We start from the raw sequence: 24,650 nt of genomic DNA, 5'->3' as shown, positions 1-24,650 counted from the left end.
AAGAAGAATTACTAGTTCACTCTAAGTTGTCGAACCAAAGGGAAGTGTAAGTGTCATGTACACCCCTCTCTGCATCCACATCTATATCAAAGGCTCAATGAAGATAGAAAGTGAAGGAATGTAGTTTGTAGATTGACTAAAGTTTTGCCTTTTCTTTATCTTTTTGTGAGAAACGAAGGAAGACATGATCTATTCACTGATTTCGTCTAGGGATCTTTGTGTCAAGAATCTCTTGGCATCAGGAATCACGTGGGGTTTTTGCCAGGAAAGTTTTCACAAAAATTATCAACGGCTAAATATGATAATTTATAGTGAAATATGTCTTATATAAATGAGCAAAACAAATGCAGAAAGACAACCAAAGAGTTCATGTATAACACAGATCTCACATGCTGATTGTTGCCTCAATCACAACTGTCCTCAGAACACTGTTGGGGAACAGGGTCTTGCCTGCCTTATGTGGTAAAATCAGGGCACACAGTAAGATCACTTTCTCAGCCTCTGTTAACAGATCTTATACCAGCTCACTAGTCCTTTGCTTCTCCACTCACCCCTGGAATATCATACACTTATAACTGATTCTTGCAATATGACACGGGACTAAACCTCAGAAGCAGAACTTGTGCTTCAGGAATTTCAGTTTTAGTAGTATAGTCACATTACCTGAAAGGTACTTTTTACTTCCTTCCAATACAAGGGTCCACAGAAGTGTAATAGTGCATGCTTTGCCATGAGTAAGAAAGTCCTTTGTCTCTGACCCAGGAGTCTCATAACTTCTGCCTTCATCCATGGAACAGTAATCCATGAAATTCCATCCATGAAATGCCAGTCGGCTAGAGCCAGGACTGGAACTCAAGCTGAATGACTTTATACGGCTAATTCTAAGAGTTCTACTAAAGAACTCTTTACTAGACTTCTATAGATGCTATAGATGAAAAGCATCTAGAGGCTATAGATGAAATTAGGGGACATCCATAGATGTAGCTGCTCCTTCACCTCATTTGCACTGCCATGACCTCGATTCACACATTCATCATCTCACATCTCAACTACTATAGTAATCTTTCACCTGGTCTACCAGTTGGCAGTTTCATCCTAAGAATTTACTTATTTCACCCTAAGAAATTACTTATCAACATATGGCTCACATGATCTTTATAATCAACTGATCTAAAATTCTCAAAGGTTCCTAATGTCTCCTGGATGAAGTTCAAACTTATGAGCCTGGCATTCAAGCCTTCTACGGTTTGTTCTTGCCTACATATCCAATTTAGCTTTGCGCTATATACCATTTTACCAATTTATGCTTTAAATAGTTGTTACTTCTGTCTGAAATGCATTTTTTTCCCATGGAAATTTCTTCAAAAATATTACAGTCTATGGATTCAGGGTATCTCAATTCCATTACAATTTTTTAGTATCTGTTAATATGCAAGATTCTATCCTGGACATTGAAAGAGAGAAAAAAAATGTACAACCCTCCATGATGGACAGTATAATTTATAGTCTCTTTCCGAAAAACATTTTAAATTGGAGTCCTCAATGTGTCAGATCTATAACATCCCCCTTTGCAGCAACTTGCTTAGGTAGTTTGGTGTTTCATGGACACTTTAGATATCCCTAACAACAACATATTTGATTGCAATGCTTATCTCTTGAGGCTTACCTCCTTTATCTACTGCTTAGCTATCTATGTGCACACAGCTGTCTTTAAAGTATTTCCTCATAAAATAATTTACTCCTCTTCTCTCTTCTTAACTGAGTGTTACAGAAGAATAATTATTTGCAGATAAGAAGGAAACTTGACCTTTATCCCAGAAGTCTCCTACTCTTCAGAAATATAACTAAGAATGTTTTCCCCAATTGACCATTCTCTACTTATTCAAGCGCTGACAAAGCGCTCCAATAGCTCTTCTTGCTACTGCAATTAGCTTCTGAGTAGAAATTATCAAAAAGCAGAAGATGTTTAGTGAAAAAGCACAAAACTTTAATTTGAGGTCTACAGTATTATTTTCGATAAATAACAGCCTCAACTTCCCTCTGTGTAATCTTGGTACCTTCAACAAGCTAAAAAAACAAAAATGCTTGGATCAAAAAGCATTAAGAGTAAAAGAAGAATACTTTATAATACTAAAGATTATCATCCACAACATTTAACAGTTACACAGCAAATTTTATAAAGCAGAAACCATAAAGATGAGAGGAAAACAGACAAAAACAAAACAAACCAAAAAAACCATTTGGAGGCTTTAACACACTGCTCTCAATACAAGAAAATCAAGAAAAAGAATTAACAAGTATATCACAGACACGACATAATCAATAAGGAAGATCTCATAGGTATGTATCAAAATCTGTAAACCATTAATAGAATATACATCACCTTTTCAAATGCACATGGGATATTCACAAAAATGATACTTCAGGCCACAAAGAAGATCTTAATAATCCAAGGAATAGAAATAATAAAAACAGCATTCTCTGCCTACATGAAGCAAAATCAGATATTAATTTAAAACAATCAAAAGAAAACAGGTCCTTCTTCTTGGAAATTTAAAACACACACACACACACAAATTACTCCTTAATCAAAGGAGACATACAAAATTTAAACACAATATATCAGAAATTTCAGGATACAGCTAAAGTAGTTATCATAACAATAAAATTAAAATATATCAATTAAATATCTAATTCCTAAAGCTAGTAAACCAAGGAAAAGTGGAATAGAAAAAATTGACAATATTAAAAACAAAAATTAATGAATAAGAAAACAAAGAACAGTAGAATTAATTAGGAAATGTAAAAAACAGTTTTTTTGAAAAAATCAACAAAGAAAAGATACTAATTAAAATAATAAAGAAAAAGGAAGATAGCACAGATATACGTAATTAGAATTAACAATTAATAGCTATCAAAATAGGAGAATAGCATCTCATGGGAATTTCTACCCAATTTTTAAAGATCAGATAACCCAAATGCTACTTAAATTATCCCAGGGTATAAAAAAACAAGGTAAACTTACAAATTCATTTTGTAATTTGAGAAATATATTATAACCAACGAAGGAAAACACAGATCAATTTCACTTATGAATATTTATGACAATGACTTAAAAGAATAATTAGCAAAGAAAGCCCAAGAGCATATTAAAAAATTAGTTCACCATGACAAAATGAAGCTTATTCCAAGAATGCACAATGTATCAATATCAGGAAATCCATTCATATATTCCACCATATTAATAGTGTCTTACCTCATTCAGGCTGCTATGATAAACTACCATAGACTGGGTGGCTTAGAAACAACAGAAATTTATTTCTCACAGTTCTGGAGGCTCAGAAGTCTACGACCAAGGTGCTGGTAGATTCAGTGTCTGGTGAGAATCTGCCTCCTGGCTCACAGAGGGACTGTCTTCTCACTGTGTCCTCATATGAAGGAAGGGGCAAGGGAGTTCTCCGAGATCTCTTTTATAAGGGCACTCATCCCATTCATGAGGGCTCCACCCTCATGACCCGATCACCTGTGAAAGGCCCCATCTCTTAACACTATCACAATGGGTGATAGAATTTCAACATATGAATCTTGAGGGGTCACAAATATTTAGTCTATAGCACAGAGCTAGGGAGAAAAATTATATGATCACTTCCAAAGATACAGAAAATACATTTGAAGATAATTCAATACCATTTATGTTAAAAAAGCAAAAAGAAACCTCTGAACACAAAAAGAATTAGTGGCTATTTCCTTAATGTCAACATGATATACATATATATATAATATATGTATGCACATACACACACACAGACACTCACATCTCAAAGCCAGCATCTTCCTTGATGGAGAAACGAAAGAACCTTCTTGCTAAAGTCAGGAACAAGAAAAGGATGCTAATTATCTCCATGATTATTGAGCATTATGTTAGAAATGTTAGACACTGCAATGGACTAGAGAAAACAATTAGAAATATAAGAACTGGAAAGGAAAAAGGTGTAAAATGTTCTCTAATAAACATGATATGATTAAATATCTAGAAAATCCAAAGAAACAATTGGAGAAATATAACCAAGTAAGAGAATTTCCTTCTCCATCCCTATCTTGATCCTATTGCGGACTTACATGTGTTTTTGGCACGCCCATTCAAGTTCAAAACAGTGGTGTCATAACAATAATATTAATTTCATTTGTGGCTTGACAAACTACTTTCCTCAATATTGTGCAGACCCCAACCCTATCTAAGCAGTCGCTAAATCATACAGATTTTGCCTCTGAAATGTCCTTCTCAGTCTCCCTTTTCTCCATCCCATTGTTGTCATTCTCAGTCACATACTCTCTCTCTCTAACTTATAAATGGCTGTCAGTTTACTGATGCTACTCTTGTTTAATACATAATTTCTTGTGATATAAAGTCTCAACTCCTTGGCCTGGTTTTCTACAATAGGCCCTTAATTTACCTTTCCAGACTTATTTCTGCCTAATCCTTTCGACATACATTATTTAGCTGGACCAGACCACTGGGTATCTCTTAGACACATCTGTATTTGTAGTTCAGTCTCTTTTGGAATAATCTTCCTAGACATCAAGATCTGTAACAAACAAGCATCCTTTCTCCAAGTCATCCTATAACAAGAATACTAAACACCTCTTGTCTAGGCACTGTGCTAAATATTTTACAGATACTGCTTTGTCCCTTGTCACCACAGACGTGATTTCTTCCTCTTCTGACGTCCACAGCATTCTGTAACTTTCTTGGTATTCATGTTACACGTTTCAGATTTCTGGTTTTATTTTATTGACTCTACTAGTTTATAAACTTCCTGAGGGTCAAAAGTAATTAGCACACGTCTTTGTATCATTTGCAACACAGTAGGCATTCAATAAATATTTGCTTGTGGGAATTAATAAAAGAAACCTTAACTAAGGAGCTGGGAAGGCCTGTAGGGGGAGCACTCACACCCTGCCATACATGTTTGATTACAGGGAACAGGAAGAGACCACCGCCAGCACCTTCCCTAGGAAGTAAAATTCCTTTACTACAAGGAAGATTTCTCTCCCCAACCAGCAACAGCCTGGCCAATGCGAAGCCGGCTGCCGTCCTGAACTGTTACTTTCCCCTAGTGGGACAGCCCCTCCTCACTTACCTCCTTCGTTCTCTGGATTTGCCAGTGGTTTGCCATAACATGCACATCCTCAATTGCAATTCTTTTGGCTTTTCCCAAATAAACTCATTTTGAGGGTAAACTAATAGGAGAATTTGCTTTTTAAGTTAACATGCTTCGTTGAATAAACTGTGGCTGCCTGGACTATAAAAATTTAGGTTTCAAACGCAACTCAGGATCTCTCTTTAGTTCATTCATTTTTCATTATTGGGCTCTATTCCAACTTAGCCTCATTAACGCCGTACTCTCAAAGGCTAGAACTAGAACTGTACCTGGCACATAGTAGGCACTTAGTGACAATCCTAAATGTATTGCTGTATGAAAATTAATTGAATGCTAATGAATAAAGCAAAGAAAAAAGGGCTCAACCATGGACAATGTAAACCAGCATCAGGGTCAGATCAACATTTTCTGGTTCGCATCTATCATATACCAGCTCAAGTCTTCTAGACCTCTTTTGATTTGCGGATGCAAAGTTTTAAAAAAAATTAATTTCAGCGGATTACTGGACCCTCTGAATCCCATTTTTATAATTACAAAAATCCCCAGCGGTGAAAGGAACAAACGTGTCGGCAGACTGTATATTTAAAGTCAGGGACTGGCAGTCTGAACCCCGAGGCCCTTTATGGCCAATATATATTAATAGCTCGGTGATTTTAAATTCTTATACATAGTGCTGTACAGCAATTCCACAGCCATCTCCTTTGATCCTAAGTACCCGGTGAGGTTATCCTTTTAGTTATGGGAAATACCATGTTAAAATGCAAACATTGAGAACTGGTAGCATCAACCCTTATCGTCTAAAACAGCTTTAGCTGCCCCTGGAAGGCAAAGCATTAATAGGAACTGGACTCAAGTTGGACGTGGAAAGGAAAGGAAAGGCGGACTGCTCTGAGGGACCCGAGCGGCCTCTTTTCCTCCCTCTCCCCACACCCTCCACAGAAACCTAAAGTGCTAACTTTGACCGGTTTGACAAAGGGGAGGATTCGGCGTTTTGCAAAGTGCTGCTTCCAAACGTGACACGTCAGGACACGCCCCAAACTACCTTGCCTTGCCGCGGGGGTTAAGGTTAAATCAATGAAACACCAGCAATCACGAAGCCGCAGTTCCAGAACACCCGACTCAGGGACGGAGAAAGAGACGCGGGCGAGCCAAGGGGTCGAAGGAGGGGAAGCGAGGACGGCGGGGGGCGGGCCTTCCGTGGAGAAGCCCCGCCCCCTCCCTTGCTCGTCGCTGATTGGCGGCGGCGACAGGCCGCCGGGGGCGGGGCGGGCCCGCGCGCTGCTCGGCTCCCCTGTCTGCGCGGGCCGGCCCGCCCGGTGGGCGTGTCCCGGGAGGCGGGCGCGCGCGCGCTCGCTCACGTCGGAGGACCGGAAAGGAGGCGGGGCCGCGGCGGGGCGCGCTCCCGGAACGCGCGCGGCGCAGGAGGCGCGGGTCGCAGGGAGCCGGTCCGCGGCCGGAGCGGGTCCCCGGGGTGCGTGCGGAGCAGGGCTCTCGGGGAGACGGGCGCCATGAACACGGTGCTGTCGCGGGCGAACTCGCTGTTCGCCTTCTCGCTGAGCGTGATGGCGGCGCTCACCTTCGGCTGCTTCATCACCACCGCCTTCAAAGACAGGAGCGTGCCGGTGCGGCTGCACGTCTCGCGGATCATGCTGTGAGTGCGGCCGAGCCGGGCCCGCGGGGCAGGGCGCCGGGGCCGGGCCGGGGTGGGCGCGGGGGCCGCGGGCGGGGCGTCGGCGCCGCCCGGGGTCCCCACCTGAGCGGCCGTCGCCCCCGAGGGCGGACGTCCGGGGGGACCGCTCCGGCTTCCCCTCGGACTCCCGGCGTCCTCGGCGAACTCCCGGGCTTGCTCTTAAATGTTCATTCGGAGCGGTCCTCGGTCGCCGCTCGCTTCCTTCCTGTTCCTCACTTCCCTCCGCCCACGCCGGCCAATGAGGGAGCAACACACCAGCACAGCCGCGCCGCCGCCGCCGCCTCCGGGCCGGCCTCCGTGCTTCCCGCGGCGGCTCCTGGGGGCCGCTCGCAGCCTGAGTTCGCGCCCCCGGCTTGACATCCCCTCTCCCGTTTTTGTCTTCCCTCCTCCCGTGGGGCCGTGAATGCTCGCAGCTGCTTTGAAGTTGGCAGGAGCTGTTGGGAGAGCATCGAACATCCCAGCTCTCAGCTCCAGCGTGGTTTTTATTTTTCAAGAGCCAGTCGCTCGAATAAATATGCGAAGATGCCAAAAATGGCATTTCGGAATGACATTGTCCTTTGGCTGATGCCTGGTTTTTTTTTTTTTTTTTCCTTGATAATTTTTACTCTCGGGCACTTTTTTCTTTGAGACGTAGCCTTTTTAAAATTTGGTTCTCCGATCTTTTCCTCCATCCCATCTTCCAACAAGTCCTGTCACGTTCTTCCACCTTAGTGTTGGTTCGTTCTTTGTCAGAATCGCCAACCATCCTGTCATTTAATAGCTAACCCCCTCCTTTTTTTTGGCCATGTTGATGTTTGTTAGACACTATTTTTTAGATTCAAATAGACCCCGGGTGGAAGTCAGCGCTGCCGCTGTCAAGTCCATGAGGGTCTCGAAGAGCTTGGCGCAGAGTAAACGCCGAACAAACAACCGTTAGCTGCTGCTGCTGTTAATCTTGAGCAAGTTTCTTACCATTTTGGGGCGTTAATTTCCTTTTGTCTAAAATGGAAGTAATACCCAACTCGTAGGCTGTTCTGGGGATTATTTGAGATAATTGTGAAACCTGGACCTCACCTGGTGGACCTGACACGTAGTAGGCTGTCAATCAGTAGCAGTTACCATTTTATCTTAGTTTTCCACACCACCTTGTAGTCATCTGTAACTTTCTTCTGCTCCTTCTTCCAGATCTCTCGATAGCAAGTATTTACACTTTGAGCCTTTTTCTCTCCCTCCTGGGTTTTGTTAGGAATTCTCTGAGGTTTAGGAAAGTAGCTGAAGACCTGCTTTTATGTTGGATTCGAATGTTGATCCTGTTTTCACACTTCACATGTTTCTCTGATTTTTCCTTGTTTCTTTGGGCGATTGCGCTCTGACCTGTGCACACAACTAGAGCCTGCCTTGCACGTTATCTGAGGAATGATGTGAATTCTGTGTGCTGTTACGTTTGAAGGATGGTAAAACTTTTATCTTTCCTTCTAGGAAAAATGTCGAAGACTTCACCGGACCCAGAGAAAGAAGTGATCTGGGATTCATTACGTTTGATATAACTGCTGATATCCTTTAAGAAAATATTTCATTGCTTTGTCTGTAGTTGGATAATAATATTCGTCTTGTTTAGTGATTTGGGGGACAATGAGGCTGACTCTCCCCTGAATCAACCAGACCTTGCAGACTTCTATACCTATCAGTAAAATAGTGTTAATACATCCTCATTCACCCCTCCAGAAAACTTAGAGATTCATGAGTTATTATGTGAACATACTTTAAATTCTTCACAGAAATATTAAATAGATGGAAAGCTTCAAGGGACTTTGAATCTGTATTTAGGAAAGAAAAAATGAAATTAGATCATTTAGGTTAAGGAAGGAAGAATGTTACCAGTGCTCATCCTACGTAGATGGAATATTTCACGTACAATCCCAAAGAATATGTCTGTGTTTTTTGATAGCAGAGAGAAACATATATTAAAAAACTGACTTGGATCTGTTAAGGTTCAGAAGGTCATTATCAAAGTGATTATTGGTAGGCCATATTAGCATTTTGTCATAGTTCTTTTTATAAGTACTTTTATAATAAGACATCTTAGCAATTAAAAGAGTTACTTTAAAATGGGGATGACTTAAATATTTTCTCTTTGAATTTCCACCTTTTGACAGCTCTGATCATTTTGGCCAGTTTAATCTTCTTTTAGGGTCTTAGATTAATATCTTGGTAGCATTGTTCCCTGCCACTTCTAGCCTGATTTCACCTGCCTTTTGAAAGACCCCAGGATTCACGTTGGTTATGGAGATTGAAGTGTCTGAATTTGTGTAAAGCAACTGTCTGAACAGTTGGAGCAGATCATGGCCATGGGGAGTTTACCTGCCCCTTTCCTACCATGGAATTACTTTTAACTTGATTTTTTAGAAATAAGTTACTGGGTTTAGAAGTAGAGTAGGAATTAGTTCTAGAGTCACTTATTAAGGAAATAGAGTACACCACCAGAAAACTCCTATGCTAAACTTTGTGTCTGCTTTTAAATCTTCACATCGTTTTTTAAAAAATCTCCTCTAGGGGCCGGCTCCGTGGCCTAGTGGTTAGGTTCTCGCGGTCTGCTGCACTGGCCCAGGGTTCGGATCCTGGGCGCGGACATGACACCACTCTTCAGGCCATGTTGAGGTGGTGTCCCACATCCCACAATTAGAAGGACCTGCAACTAAGATATACAACTATATACAGGGGGGGTTTTGGGAGATAAAGCAGGAAAAAAAAAAAAAAGATTGGCAACAGTTGTTAGCCCAGGTGCCAGGTGTTAAAAAAAACTCCTCTAGTAGGAGGGAGTTTGGATCTAGTGTGAAATCAGGAACTTTGTGTATCTGGAGAATTGTAAGGATATTTCCTGATATCACAACTACTATATTTTATATTCTTAATCTCTTCATTTATAGTTTAGTCAGATTTTCTTAATGATGCCACCAAAACTTGAAATTGTTCTTAGAAAGAGCTTTCCTAGACGTCTCCATTCTCAAATAGTGATTCTTAGTGGATATGCATATCTAAAAGTGGCATGTCACGAAGGTGTTGCTATCAGTACGTAAACACGTATAATCAAATGACAACATTTACATATAATGCTTAATACAATACAACATTAACTCCATTAATTTCTCAGTGGCACCAGTATTGTAATTAATCTTGGTGAGTTTTTTGCACTCTGGTAAATTGATAAAACCAAATTAGTGTTCAGCTGCATATTTTTACCAAAGCACTTGGTGGATTGAGATATTTTGATCTCGAGTGGCATGTGTCCAAAAGCGACATGTACAGTTTAGTATGCTTGGTTTAATTATGTGTGCCTTGGTCACATTGCGTATCCTTAAATTCAGTTGTGATGATTGGTGATACTTTAGAACTGGGGTGGAATCATGTGCTTGAAATACAGTCCTCTTTCTTTTAGACTTAGGTAGTTGATGTTACAGAAAACTAAATTTTGTATTTATTTTTCTGTTAATCAAAGTATATCAGCCAGTAATGCTTGGAGGAGCAAGGGAGGATGCTGATAATCTCACTGATCAGTATCAGTATTGTTATGGATAATTAAGAGTAACATCTTTTTAAAAGTTGTGTGCTGCTTCATGATTGGTATATTCCTTAATTTGTTTACATCTAGAGAATATATTTGATTGGAATGTTAAGCAGTTGTTTCTTTATCTATCAGCAGAATATTCAACAAAAAATAATGTAAGTATTTATATACAAGTGTTTTGATAGATATTTAAAACCTCATTTTTTATGAAAGAGGATAAATTTTGTACATTCAAAATACCTGACTGGAGTAGTTTAATGAAAATCAGAAGCCTGTGGAGAAGTGGCTCTACCAAGACATTATCTCCTTTAATAGCCTGTCTTTTTTTCCTGTCTGTTTCTGTCACTCTTTAGCATTGTGGTCTTCAGAATGGAGTGCATGCAAGCTGATCCATAAGTATGTAAGGAAAACAATTAACAGCTACTATTTCTTCTCTTAGGGTTCTAAGAAGAGTTTCCAGGTTTTTAGTTCCTTCAACTTTTTACTTGATGTTAGCATGGAGTGTGGCAACTTCCAAACTCCTTACATGCCATACTGGACACCGGAAGTCTATTTATATGTTTCTCAATTTAAAATAAAAGTTAAACTTTACTACTACTTGCTATGTGGACTGACATCAAGACTCATAGTCAGTTCTTAATTCAGATGGGCACGTGCCTTCTACAACATGCAAATTCTCCAGAGGAAGAGGAGCAATTCTCTAGGGCCACAGCTTGATCAGGCTACATGCATACATTCAATCAGTCATTTTCAGCATCTTGCAAAGTTTTGCAGAATATACCCAGTGAAGTGGATTGTATTATCTAGTTAAGATAATGCTAATGGTCCTAGCACATGTTAGCAGCAGGAAAATGGCAGAGTTGATATGTCTGTTCCTCTTTTGAGCCGCTCAGCCCCATTAAAGGATTAAAACAAAAAGAGAACCTAGATAGATCTAGATCTGATAAAAAGTTGGCTGAGAAAATTCAGCATTAGTCAAGAAGACTGTTTGAAATGCAAAGTTATATTCACTACTAAGGATGATATTATCTAATGATAATATATATTATGTACATAATTTGTAGATAAAGATACGTATTTTGGGATTTGTGCTCAAAATTTTAATTCATGATCAAAAACCTTAGGAGACCATTTGCAATGATGAGATCAGAAAGGATGTTGCTGCGCTGAGTATACCAGGAAATGGGGAGGCGGTGGTGTCGCTGCTCACTCAGCTATAGTACCCTTTAAGCTAAAATATTCTGTCTCCACGGCTACGGCTAGAGAGATAGACAGCAAGATATTTGAGTCAACAAAATTTGTGACCTATGTTCTTACCCAGATACGTAATCAAAAGCTGTAAAGATAACTAATTTTTTAATCATCTCTTATTTTAAAATCCATCTAAATATTTATATTTTTCTTTTTATAATACATGATGTGAGCTGTTTTGATAGTCTTATTAAGCTGTGTTTCTGCAATTAATTAATATCTGTCTATTGAGACATATTTTTCTTTGTTTTGGAGTTGTATGGGATTCACCAATTTCAGTACTTAAAGTAGTCTTTTTAATCATAAATAAGGGTTTATCAGAAGTTTTATAATTAAAAGCTATTAAACTATTGGGTTAAAACCTATTAAAACTATTAGTTTGTAATTGAAATTTATTAATCCACTCTGATTTAGAGCTTTTGTTGCAGTTAGAGTAAGGGTTAAGCTATATAGAATATTGCAAAGACAGAAATCTCCTAAAAGTGTAAGGTGGATGATTCTGATAAGTGAATTAAAATATGAAGGTGAACTCTGGAGTTAAAGTGTGCTTCCTGTTGTTTTCACTTGAGTCACCCTGTGTTTGTCATCAGCATAGCCTGGAGGTCTTATAGTTAGAGGTGAGTCTGCTCTTGTCTTGTACTTGAACTGTATTCATTTTCAAGGGATGACAAATTTATCCGTTGATTGGTTTGATTAGTTAATTGGAATTTTATCACTTCCATTCACTGTACATTTATTTGAGCATATGTTTTCTGCCAGGTATTAGGCACTAGGAATATTGAGTTGAATAAGTTTTATCCCTGCCCTTAAGAATCAACAAAATGTTAAAAGGAACAGATAGAAAAAATCATGCTGAAGATGAGTAACAACTGTAAACACATTCTACAGGCCTCAGCAAATTCCCCAAATAACTATGACATCTTGGTGACGGTATACCTAAATTATAGTCATCATTGTCAGTCAGAACCAGCGTGACCAGTAAGTGAACACAGTTTGGGATTTGATAGGTTCTTGCTTTGGTGAATGAATATACATAAAAAGATTTCACTCTGGCATGGCTTTGATTCTCTGGTCTTCAGTCTTGATGTTTCTTTTTAATCTTAAAAAGAGGCTTAAAGGTGAAGATTTGACTCCTCATTTAGAAATAACTCTTCGCAGTTCTCTTTAGTGAACGTGGTCACAGTTTGCTGAGCACTGGCCTCACGAGCTAATGGACGATAGCCTGCTAAGAGCAAATGTCTTGGGATTTAGTAGGGGTCACAAATGTATTTTCTTTTCATTTCATGCCCCTAATTTTCTAGACAGCTTGTTTATGATATGTCAAAATAGCGACTTAAAAGAATTGTCTGACTTGTAGGTTTTACCATAATAAAACAATGATGTGCCTATGTTTTTTAATTTGAAGGAAAAAAATCTTTAAAAGGCTCCATTTCTTTAGTGATTCCGTGATAATTTAAAAACCTCAGAGATACATGAACTTTTATGACATAATCTGCCAGTGGTGACCTGTATTAACAGTGTGATGGAACAGCGATTAGTTCTCTCCCCGTACAGGGTCCACACCGGTCTGGAGGGTCTTCGAAATTGTACAGGGAAAAGTGATTTAAAAGAATTCCTCCCTTCCAGGGATTCTAATCCCTTCTGTTTCTCCAAGGACCTCACTCTGGAGAGCACGTGTCTAAAACCTTGTACTAAGTTCTGAGGGCCCTAAGTAATACCTTTGCCTTAGCAAAAGGAATGATTTTCTTTAGGGAGATATCTTTCTTTTGTCCAAGGAAAGTGTGATGCTGCTGCTTGTCTCTAACCACTTGGCGTCATTTTGTCTGCTTTAGGATTTTCTCAATTCCCTTAAAGTCGGATTCATTAATACAAATTAAACTGTTTACTTACCAATACTTTTAATTTGACAAAGATGCTATTTCTGATGAGTTGTCTAATTAATTTTCATTTTAATGTAGGCTCTCAACCAAGTTGTCCTTTGGGACAAGATTGTTCTGAGAGGTGATAATCCGAAGCTGCTGCTGAAAGATATGAAAACAAAATATTTTTTCTTTGACGATGGAAATGGTCTCAAGTGAGCAATTCTTTGTCATTTTTTTCATTTAATGAAACGTGAAGGGGGGAGAAAGATGTGTTTCTATTCTAAAGAAAAATATTAGAGGGTAAAAAGAGGAAAGTTGAGAGAAAAGAACAGTATTTATACAGATCTGAAGTGGAAGATTGGCTAGAAATACTGCCCCACAAACCAGGATGTCAGATAAGAGCTCAGTTTTTTGGCAGTTTGTGAAATGTAATAGTGACACTAGTCAAGGCCTGTGGGCTCTGCTCGGGAGTGCCCGGGGGGCCTGGGCCTGCTGCTGTGGAGGTAGGATGTTGATGGTTGGAGGGCTCCCTCCGTGACCCATGTGAGGGGGACCTAGCAGGGAAACCGTAGTGAGGAAGCCCGCGCTGGGCTCGGAGTTGGTGCTGAGGTTTCTAGTTTTGCTTCCCTTAACTTCTGTGAACCTCGGTTAACTTTTATACAAAATGAAGGCATTCGAATGGTTGATCTTTTGGGTCATTTTTAGCTCAGCTCTGTGAGTAAACAGGGGAAGCAATTTTAGGGGAGAGCTGTTTTAACCAGACCTCTGCTTTTGCAGATGAAAAATTTCCAGCTGTGAGAGATTTTGATTTGTTAGGTTTGCCCATCTGGATACTGATAGAATTAGGTCTCCAAGCATTGTCTTCTGATTTCTGGCTCATCTCTCTCTTTATATTCTCGGTGTTTTACTCACTCAAGCTTCTTGGTTGATGCTCTGAGAACTGCAACAGTGAGTTTGGCTAGGTCATTGTGGGGTACCTGCACATAGAAGGCTAGTGTTTCCCAGCGCTGTTCTTGGCTTTCAAAAGACTTGAGAAAAGTTTGTAGATTAGGACTCTAGTTAGGAATAGCTGGTTGCATATAAAGTATTTGATGCCTCAATGCTTGAATTAAAATGTTTTTATTGAACTACAAGTGTTTCTGCTGACATCTGTTTATTGTATCTTTTTATAGGGGAAACAGGAATGTCACTTTAACCCTGTCTTGGAACGTTGTACCAAATGCTGGAATTCTACCTCTTGTGACAGGATCAGGACATGTATCTGTCCCATTTCCAGATACATATGAAATAACGAAGAGTTATTAAATTATTCTGAATTTGAAACAACATATTTTTATACTTAACGAAGTGTATCTCATTTATCTCTTCCCTTGCATCTTCTTTTGTTTTTGGTTGATAGTTTTTTTTTTTTTTTGGTTATAAGAACTAACATCAAAAGGCGTATTTGAAGGGAAAGGTTAATGTGCCACTTAAACTTAATTTTACAAACAAAACACAAAAAAAGAAGGCCACCGGAGCGGAGTGTTAAAAGAATAAGACAACTACATAATAAGGATTTGTAAAAATTAAAATCTGAAGTATTCTCTGTATTTCCATTATTCTTTATGGAATATAAAGTGAGCATGAAGGGTAGTTAAAACTTTCAGGTGCCTGTGGAGTTATGAGAACTCTGTTTTATGCCTTGCATTCATGCAAGTTCACAGTGGATGTGATTTAGAAGTAGACATTCTCTTCTATCTTAGAGTATGTCTGATTACTGGAAAAATTAATATGATTATTTATGAGAAGCCTAGTTTACAAAATAGCCAAAAGTGATGGAGTTTTATTCCATTTGTCTTAGGAATGCCCATAATGCTTGTTTTTCTTACAGGTGACTAGCAACTTTCTCCAGACTTAAAGACTAAATACCTCTTTATATGCTGTAAATCATTCTAACTCATTTTAAAGTCTCTTAAGTCAACCAAATATGTGTCTTTCAGTGCTTTCTCTAAAAATGTTCCATTGTATTATATCTGTGTGTGACTTCTTAGCGTTGCCATTGAAAGTCGAAATATTTGCATGGTTTACCCTCTGAGTTAAGTTTGTTCTAGTGAACATGTCTAGTGCCACTGAGTGGTAATTATGTAAAGTTTTCTGTAGGTCCACATTTTAATAATTACTGGGGTAATAATATTTGGTGTGCTTTTGCATTTACAGGCACTCTTGTGTACTTTACTGTGTGTTATCTTCAATAATCTGATGAGGTTACGTGTAGTGCAAATGTTAGTTCTTTGCAGATGAAGAAACTGAAACCCAGAAGTTTGTTGACTTGCTTCAAGGTTACATAGCTAGCAAGGAATGGTGTTAAAACTTGAACGCAGATCTGAATTCTCTAAGCTTGTCTTTTCTCCTATACCTCAGATTACAGACTAATCAAAATTTACTTATAATTTTCGTTACATTTATTGTGACCATGGACACCCTTTCTGTCATACTCCTAGAGGAGATTTCCCATCCTGTATGGAAGTGACTTAATTTTCAAGCTGCCAACAACTTATATAGAGGCAATATCTCGATTAATTTTACTTATGATAAAAGTATAAGAATCTAAATATATGTAAAAATAATTCAGAGATTAAGTACATAATAGTACGTGATTAAATATATGATCATATTTAACATGACTTTTTTCTACATGGGCAAATAAATATCCTTCTCAAAGGAAGCAACCACAAGTCCATTCCCTTCAAGCATGACCAAGCACTGTAGTTACATGGTCAGCAGTTAACAAAGGGCTAATATTTTCTAAGAGTAGTTTAAATTAATATCTAATTTATTATATTTACCTTACATGAAATACATCGCCACTAAATTCCATTAGTTTTAACAGCCGTTGCATGTAAGAGCATGTGTTCATGTGAAAGGTCAAAGTTATAGGATCATGAATGCTGGACGGGGTTTGGCTCCCAAGTTTTTTATTGAACTTTTCGGGGGCTCAGTTTCTTTATATGTAAAATGACAGATTGGACTAGTTAATTAGATAGGGTTTGTTTTACACCACGCAAGTCTGTAAAGTGTATTGTATCTCTTCAGCGGAGAGATGAACACAAGAACACCTTCGTGATGTGAAGACAGGAAGATGATTGAAAGACTAATTAACACACAACTCACATTGATCTGACTTTATTTCTGTTAGAGTTTACCTCCAGAAAATTTAACTTCATACAGTTTGTACAAATACTAGACATGGAAACACAATCTTCAGGCGTCAAAGCTTAAAACTTGAGTGTGTTCTCATTAAGGAATGCGTGCACAGTAAGCCTGCAGTCCTGACCAGACCTGGGTGCTGGTTCAGTAGTCGGTCATCCCTCTGTGCTGAGTGGGTCCATCGTGAGGTGGAGATGAGTGTTGACGTTTACCTGAGTTAGTGTATTTGACAAGCCCACCCACTTTTTTGGAATTTGGTGAGGAAGAGGAGTAGAAAGGCCCAGCCAGCACAATGGATAAACAGCGTTCTGTTCTTTCTCAACTAAGGGGAACTGCTCAGGACTAGAAGGCTCCAATATGGGAATAGGAAACCTCTGTCTCAGGAACTCACTTTTGGGTGTGCACAGCTTTGTTCGTTTACCATGATTCTACTTTAAAAAAAAATGGACTTTTGTTCAGTTTGATAACCGTGTCATCTACCTTAGTGTCAGTGTTTTAAAGTAGTCTTATAAAGTCTCCACAAAGACCCAAGGCTTCATACTTAAGAAAACCTAAGTATGAATAGAAATGTCTGAGCCCAGAGATGATTCTGGGAAAAGAGAATAATTGCAAGACACTTATGTAATTACAGTTAGAAGTGAGTTAATTTTAAAAGATAGTGCTCCCTTTTCTCTAGCAATTTAACCTAGACAAGCAGCTGTATCAGTGTTTTTTATTCCCCCAGTTGATTACATCTGGTTTCTTGATGCTTAAAAGAAAATAACGAAAAACTTAAGAAATTCCTTAGGGTGTAATAGGAAAGTGGATATTTTGGATTTCCTTTCTTGGAATTATTTTACAGTTCTTTGATGGGTCTGGCCAGCCTAGTAATAGCACTGAGAGATGGGCTTTCAGGTTACAGTGAACACTTTTCACCATGGTGTCTAAAGCTTAGTGAGCTAAAGCTTTGGATCTTTGACGTATAGGTTAATGGAGGTGTTATTTTCTAATACTTTGAATTGACATGAAATGGGTTTATGGGGAGAAAAAACCATAAGCTGTGATCTTTGGTTGTAAACAAACATCTATCCTATTTCAGAAGCTTTCCTTGGTTTTAGGAGAGCCCGTGTACCTTTCATGTGCCTGCCAGTGGTTTGAAGAGATCTGTTCCAAAAAGTTGTTGCATGTTTTTGATGCAATTCGGGAAATTGTTTATTTCACAAATACAGATTCATAAGAAAAAAATCGTGAAAATACTGAAGCTATGTTTGAGGATTTTCTTAATTGCAATAAATAGTCAGCATTTTTTCTAATGAAAATGAATTTTGTTTACGAGTAAAAGTATGCATTTTAAAAGACTTTCAGATTTATGCTTTTTACGTGAAGCGCTGAACTAAAAGAAAATAGATGAAACTAAATCTAGTAAACAAGTTTTTTCTTTGTGTGTAATTGTGTGTGTGTTGGCGGGGGGAGGGGCGAATTTGATTGATTACACCTGGAACACCTTTTCCGGAGACTTTGCTGCTCCAGAGACTGTCAGCTCTGTGAGGGCAGTCCTGTCAGATTGATCTTTGCATCTTCCCTGGCACACAGCACATTGCCTTGCACACAATAGACTCCCAATAAATACTGGTGAGGAATGAAGCCATTCTCTTTGTAAAGGGACCAAACCATGGGGGCTGCGTTGCAGTTAGCACTCCTCCTTTGTGAGGCCTGCCCTTTTCATTCTTGAGCTGCTGGGGACGTTAGATGTCTTTCCCTTCAAGCCCAGTTGAAGGGCTCTGTCAAGACAAATGCTGCTCTTGGCTCCAGCTGCCATGACCCATGTTCTCCCTGTTCGGAGCTTTTCATAATATGAGAGCCAAGGGAGACTGACCAGGTGAGAAGATTGATAGGTAAATTGCTTTACTTTAAATAACTCTAGGAGAGGAAAACAGACCTGACTATAAAAAGTCTCAAAATGTCTGTTTAGCTCATGAAGAAATGAGTTGGAATATACAGCTGACCATTGAAAGTCTGGTTTGCCCAGCCTCTCCCCGCTTCTTGGGCCCATCAGCTGGTTTGGCTTACAGCTGTCACAGCTGGCTCATTGCACTACACTAAGTTTACTGAGTTGTGGAAATTCTGTTCCTTTTTATCTCAGAAGAGAGAGGAGTTTCTCAGAGAACATTAACCAATGGACTCAGATGACTGAAATGATAGAAATACTCCCTCCAGAGAATAGAAAATCAATTGAGTTTAGAGGGTGAGCTTTTTTTTAAATCTACGTGTGTTTTTTTCTGGGATGATGCAAGAGGTCAGCTAGATTTTGCTTTTTCTGTTTTCTCCAAACCTGGGCAATCGTATGTCAGAGCTTCAGTCCTTAGACGTTTTCTCTTGTGCTCCTTTGTCCCTTTCCTTCTTTCCAGGTGATATGTTACAGCAAGAATTCTGGGTGCGGCAGACCATTGCCTGATTCATGAGCTGTCCCTGCAGAAAGAAAATTGGTCACTTCAATATGCGTGTGCCTTAGTCTATCTGAGGAGACCTCAAGCTTGAAATAGCTTCTTACCTGGGCCTTTCCTTCCCACTTGAGAATAGTGAAAAGGCATTTCTCCTTGAAATACGTGGAGTCAATGCATATCCCACTGTGTATTTGTTGAGGGGAGTTGGAAATAGGCATCTGGAGTTGAAAGTAAAGGTGCTGATCAGTAGTAGATGCTTGAGACGAAAGAGCCTCTGCTCCTTCCTTCTCAGTGCCACCCTCCTGTGCCACCAGCCCACTCCCTTGTTTCTCAGGGGCTTGGAAGGGCTGTGGCCTACCTGTTAAATGAGAGAGTTCACAGGGCGGCTGTGAGTCAGGATGAGGACGGTGCTGAGATTCTCAGAGGGCTCTGGAACAAGCTCAGCTCGAACTTGAGGGAATTGGATCCTGTTAGAAGACTTCCCCAAGTTGTCTGGGCGTCTCCCAGGTTGGAGAAGTCTGGGGCTTAGGCTTATCCCATTGCTGCAGCCTCTGCTGCTGCCTCTGAGACCCCTGAATGTCATAATACTCAGTGCAGAGATAGGCAGGCACTAGTAATACTGTAGCTGGGACCCATGTTCCCTTGTTATTGAAAGTTTGAAAATACTGTTATATTAGGAGAGACTTGAGTGCCACCTGCCTGTTGTCCTCAGCTCACCTTTGAAAGCCCAATTAAATTCTCTTTGTTACTAGTTAAAATAAGACTGACTGCTGTAATAGACATCATCACAAGAAAATAAGAGTTCATTTCTTGCTCCTGCAGGGGACTAGTGTGGTTTTCAGGCAGCTTTTGACATGGCGTGACTGAAGGACCCACGTGCCTCCTACCTCGGGACGGCCACCCCAGGGCTCTCAGTCCTAAACTTGATGCTCACTGACCAGGGGGAGTGGTGGTGGGGGGGGGGGTGGAATGGAGAAGTCCACCTGCTTAATTAGCTTGGCCCAGAAGTGTCACATACCACCAAGTCATGTTCCAGGGGTGAGAACGAATTGCATGGCCTTGCATAGACTCATGGGGCGTCTGGGAAGGGGACTCTTCAGCTGGGCACTCACTTCTCAGGAACAGGTATATGATGGGTGAGAAGCATGACTCCTGCGAGCTGCCATCTGTCACTTTTTGCCTGTGCTCACCAGCTTTGCCTGACCAGCCCCTGCTGTATCCCAGTAGGGGATAACCCATTGATTTCGTCCATATCTTGTCTGGAGTATGTAGTGTTAAGGATTTTCTGAAGGCTGAACATATTGGATTTTAAGAGTTAGGTTTTAAAGCACTTATCAGGCATTATAGTTACTTGACAAATCTAATCTTTCTAGCCTAGTACTCCCTCCAGAACTTAGAGTAATTTTTTTTAAGCTTCAATGAAGGGGCGCTTAGTTTATATTTTGATTTTTTTCATGATAAGGAGAGCTATGTTTCTTTGTTTTTTCAGTACCTCTACATACAAGGTACTTAATACATATTTATGGAATGGATTAATGAAAAGCAGCAAAATGAGTGTGAATAATAAAACTTTAGTTATATTAGTTTACACAGGTATGTTGTCTGATGTAGGATGGCGTTGCAGAACATTCCATGACAAATTTTCAAAGGATAAATGAACTTTTTTTTAACTGTAAAAAGTTGTCTCATAGTCATATCTCTTGGTAATAATGCTTAATATTAAATAATGGAGAAGAAGGTAGAGATATGGAGTAACTTATGTTTGAAATGAGTAGGCAAAGGACAACCATAAATTCTTAGAAGTTTATTTTAGGTCTTTTGCCTGTTTTACATTTTTAATAGGAAAAAGGAAACAGAAGTGCATGAAATATTTGTATATAGGTGAATAATTACACAGCATGCACATCTGTAGCCACTACTTCCATCAACAGAACAATCCCACTACCCCAAGCCCCCTCCCTGTCCCTCTTCTGGATCACAACCTCTTCCCTCTCCAGTGTCTTCATTTTTGTGTTATTTTGTTAGCTTTACTTGAAAATTTTGCTACCTATGTTGCATGCTATTAGTTTTGCCGCCATTACGAACTGTAGCAACATCTCAGCGGCTTACAAAAACAAACATGTATTTTTTGCCTCGATGAGGCCTTAGGATTGGCTTAGGGTGTTCTCCCCATGTGTTCATTCCAGAATCCAAGTTGAAAGGACAGTTCTTTTGAGGCAGAAACTTGATGCCTCTTGGAGTCTCTGATTGAACATGGCAAGCATAGGGTCTACTCTTCATTGGCTCAAGTGTGTCACGTGGCAGAGCCAAGAGTCTAAATTCAACAGGGGCTAGTGAATCTCATGGCACTGCGTAATCCTCTTATGGGGACAGGGAGAGAATTCTCGCGAGTAATGATGTAATTTGTCATACATCCCTAAGCGATATAAGTTAGTTTTGCTTGGTTATGAACATAAGTGGATCTTACCATAGGAGTTTTTTTGTGTCTTTTGTGTCTGCTTCAGCTCAGCATTACGTTTAGGAGATTCAGTTATGTTTTGTGTGAAGCTATAGTTTATTCATTTCATTGCACGTAGTAATCCAGTGCTTATAGTAATCCATAGCAATCCATCGTGTGCGTAATTGATTTACCTACTCTGCTCTTGATGGACAGGTGCTATGAATATTCTTGCACAGGTAGCCTGGTATATATGTTTGTGTTTCTCTAGGAAAGAGACCTTCAAACTTTGTTGCTTGCATAGTGCATAAAAGATTTGTGGGAAAACAAAGAATCTCTAACATTATTAAACATCTAAAATTTTCATCTTGCTAAAATAGTATAACCCAAGTAATTTTTGGCATATTGTAAATATTAGCATTTTAAAGACTTACATCACTTTAAAAAATGTATCTAAATATATCAGATGGAATATAAATGCTACAATGATTTGATATTTTTAACCATTTTCTAATGAACAAATTCTTCCTCACTGTTAAAAATTTTATCATTCTCTTTTCTTCTTAAAATCATGTATGTATGCCTTTTCCCCAGAAAAATTCTATCCTAATGGATAATAGTAGAGAGAGTTCTATTTTCAAAAGTCTTTTCTTGATAAAGCTATCACGCTTGTTTGCAACAAAAATACGTACATAAATTGGAGTTGAGCTTTCAAAGTTTTCTGTGACCTCAATGTTTTAATGTTTAAAAGTTATTTTGGTTAGTAAGTTATTTCTATAATCAGCAATAGTAAAAACTGATCAAAATGATACGTATATTACAAATTTTGATAAATAATTGCTAAATAACTGTAACTCTTAGTGAGATGGGATCAATAAAAGAGTGCTTTTATTAAGGGAATTGTCCAATTCTCTCTCCACCGCCAAGGTTTCCTCCCTGTGGCAACATGCCCTAGTAAGATCCTGGAGGAGCACACCTTCCCTCGTGAGGGGAGCTGGAGAAGGGGGACCACAAGCTGGGGTGTGTTGTTGCCAGATCAGTTTAGAAGAGCGCAGAGCTGGTTCCCATAAAGCAGTCTGTCCCCATGAACAAAGTGTCCTATTCTCCCTAATTGCAGACCCCAATCTGACAAACACACCTAACATTGGAAATGTCTAAGTCTTGGAGATTCCGATTATTATCTTTACTGCGTAATCCCAAACTTTCCCAAAGTGGTTTTCCCAAGTGTTAAGTTCTCTTTGCTTATACTTCATCTGCATTTGGTTTTGCAGATCTTAGTTTTTGCCAGGCTGGTGGATGTCCAATGGTATCTTATTCTGGTTTCAGTTTATGTTTTTTTGATTTCTAAAAGGTTTGACTTCTTTTCAGATGTTTATCATTCATTTGGTTTTCTTGTGTAAATGTGCCTGTTCAGGTCTTGCCCCTTCTCTATTGTCTATCTTAATTGACTTGTAGAATTCTTCAGATGGTCTCAGTTTGAGCCTTTTGTTAATTACACACATCACATTCTGGCTCACACTTTCACTCTTTTCATGGTGCCTTTGATAAATCAAAGTTCTTAATATAATCAGATTGATCAGTTTTTCTTTTGTTAATGCACAAAATTGGGGTTCTCTTGCCCAATGTGTATAAGCAGCCAATTAATTATGGCATCAGCTTTTAGGGGAGATATTAGCTTTATTCTGTGAGATGGATATGCAGGGAGAAAGGGGGAGTGTGCCCTCACATCTGTCTCTCCGATTCAGGATTTGGGGTGAAATTTAAGAGGTTAGGGAGAACAGGATGGCATGTGGAAATGTTAGCATGACAGGTTTTGGTTGGTGGGCTTCAAGCATATATGGTAAGGTTTGAACATTTATGACAGCGTTCTAAACATTCATGATGAGGTTCTAAACTTTTATGATAGAGTTCTAAACATTTATGATGAGGTGGGAAAGGAATTTTAACACAGGATTTTCCTGAATGAGGGACCCCTTGGTTCTGATGAGAGTCTGACTTTAAACTTCTAGTCATGTCCTTGTCCTTTGGTTTCATGAGGAGGAAAATCTTTGGTTCTGAAGTCATTTTAGATGAAGATCTTCTGCGCATACTCTGGCTACATGACTTTGCACATTTTCTGAAAGAATTCTTAATCATTCTGTTGATAAGAGATGGGGTCAGTTGAACTGGTACTGGAGGGCCTGTGGTTACAAATCTCCCCTTTTGGTTGCTCATTCCTCAGTCTTGATGGATATAGAGTGACAACTGCTCTAGTTTCTTCCAGCCGATAAGGGGCATAGGTTGTTTTGTCTTATTGAACCAGTCTCTTGGTAAGATGGTGATGCAGGTGGGCTCTCAAAGTTAGGCTTATATTGTGTAAGCAAGTAACCAGGTATTTAATAAGAAGCATTACTAGAGAAATAAAAAGAAAGACAAAGTCAATGTCTGTAGCAAATTATAAACCAGTTTCTGAACCCAGGGGGCAGCCATTCAAAAAGATTTCTAGATGTCAGGATTGTAGCATCTTTTGCAGTTTGAAGTGTCTCTGATGATGTCATTGGGTATTCAAGTATCTTTCTGATACACAGCAACAGACATGAATCTCTCTTAAATTTATATCAAGTTGTCCAACTTCAGTTTCCAGGGCTTCAGGAAAAAGGATGGTTTCAGTTCTCAGTGATTCCAAATGAAAATGGTGGAAAAAATTGAAAACAGTAGTATGGAGATTTGTAGCCAGATATTTCAGGAGACTAGAAGAATTCAGGATCTGGTCCAGTTTACAGATATAAAACAAATCCTCAAAAACAATTAGCAGAACTAGAATTTAATATCCATGGATGTATAGTATAGTTTCTATTGAAAGATAATTTTTCTCTCTAAAATCACCTTCATTTTTACCAAAGATAGCCAAATTAGGACTAATTGTTTGGCAAAATAGGTCTAGTTTCAATAAACGTGGCCCAATTATTTACATAAGTACAGTAAGAATAGCAATCGATCATATAAACTCTTTTTGTGTTTTTGGCTATGAAGCCAAAGAAAGAGGAAGACGTGCTGCCAGTCTTCCTCTTTTTGCTTCAGGAAGATTGTCCCTGAGCTAACATCTGTGCCAGTCT

At 39.3% G+C, this 24,650-nt stretch overlaps 1 protein-coding gene and 1 long non-coding RNA gene across 2 annotated transcripts; one reads left to right on the top strand and one right to left on the bottom strand.

The window, feature by feature from the left end:
* Window positions 1-1,965: 1,965 nt before the first annotated feature.
* On the bottom strand, window positions 1,966-3,396 carry LOC139080086 (uncharacterized). Its single transcript, XR_011534246.1, has 3 exons — window positions 3,257-3,396; window positions 2,384-2,485; window positions 1,966-2,067 (listed from the first exon to the last, which is right to left on the bottom strand). It is a non-coding gene; the product is annotated as an uncharacterized lncRNA (long non-coding RNA).
* A 3,065-nt stretch (window positions 3,397-6,461) lies between these two features.
* Window positions 6,462-15,474, top strand: SPCS3 (signal peptidase complex subunit 3). Its single transcript, XM_070598368.1, has 5 exons — window positions 6,462-6,813; window positions 8,311-8,384; window positions 10,475-10,551; window positions 13,606-13,721; window positions 14,682-15,474. Exons 1-5 carry the CDS (start codon window positions 6,671-6,673, stop codon window positions 14,812-14,814), a joined length of 543 nt encoding a protein of 180 aa, XP_070454469.1. The 5' UTR covers window positions 6,462-6,670; the 3' UTR covers window positions 14,815-15,474.
* Window positions 15,475-24,650: the final 9,176 nt, after the last annotated feature.

The sequence above is a fragment of the Equus przewalskii genome, chromosome 28 (assembly GCF_037783145.1).
Source record: "Equus przewalskii isolate Varuska chromosome 28, EquPr2, whole genome shotgun sequence".
Taxonomy (NCBI): Eukaryota; Metazoa; Chordata; class Mammalia; order Perissodactyla; family Equidae; genus Equus; species Equus przewalskii.
This window is presented reverse-complemented; position numbering and strand designations above follow the sequence as displayed.

Bases quoted from the DNA above. Each gene is read 5' to 3' on its own strand.
- SPCS3 (XM_070598368.1), top strand. From the start codon at position 6,671: ATGAACACGGTGCTGTCGCGGGCGAACTCGCTGTTCGCCTTCTCGCTG. The intron at 8,385-10,474 runs ATATCCTTTAAG...TAATTTGTTTAC, and splicing joins TACGTTTGATATAACTGCTG to ATCTAGAGAATATATTTGAT. The intron at 13,722-14,681 runs GTGAGCAATTCT...ATCTTTTTATAG, and splicing joins GACGATGGAAATGGTCTCAA to GGGAAACAGGAATGTCACTT.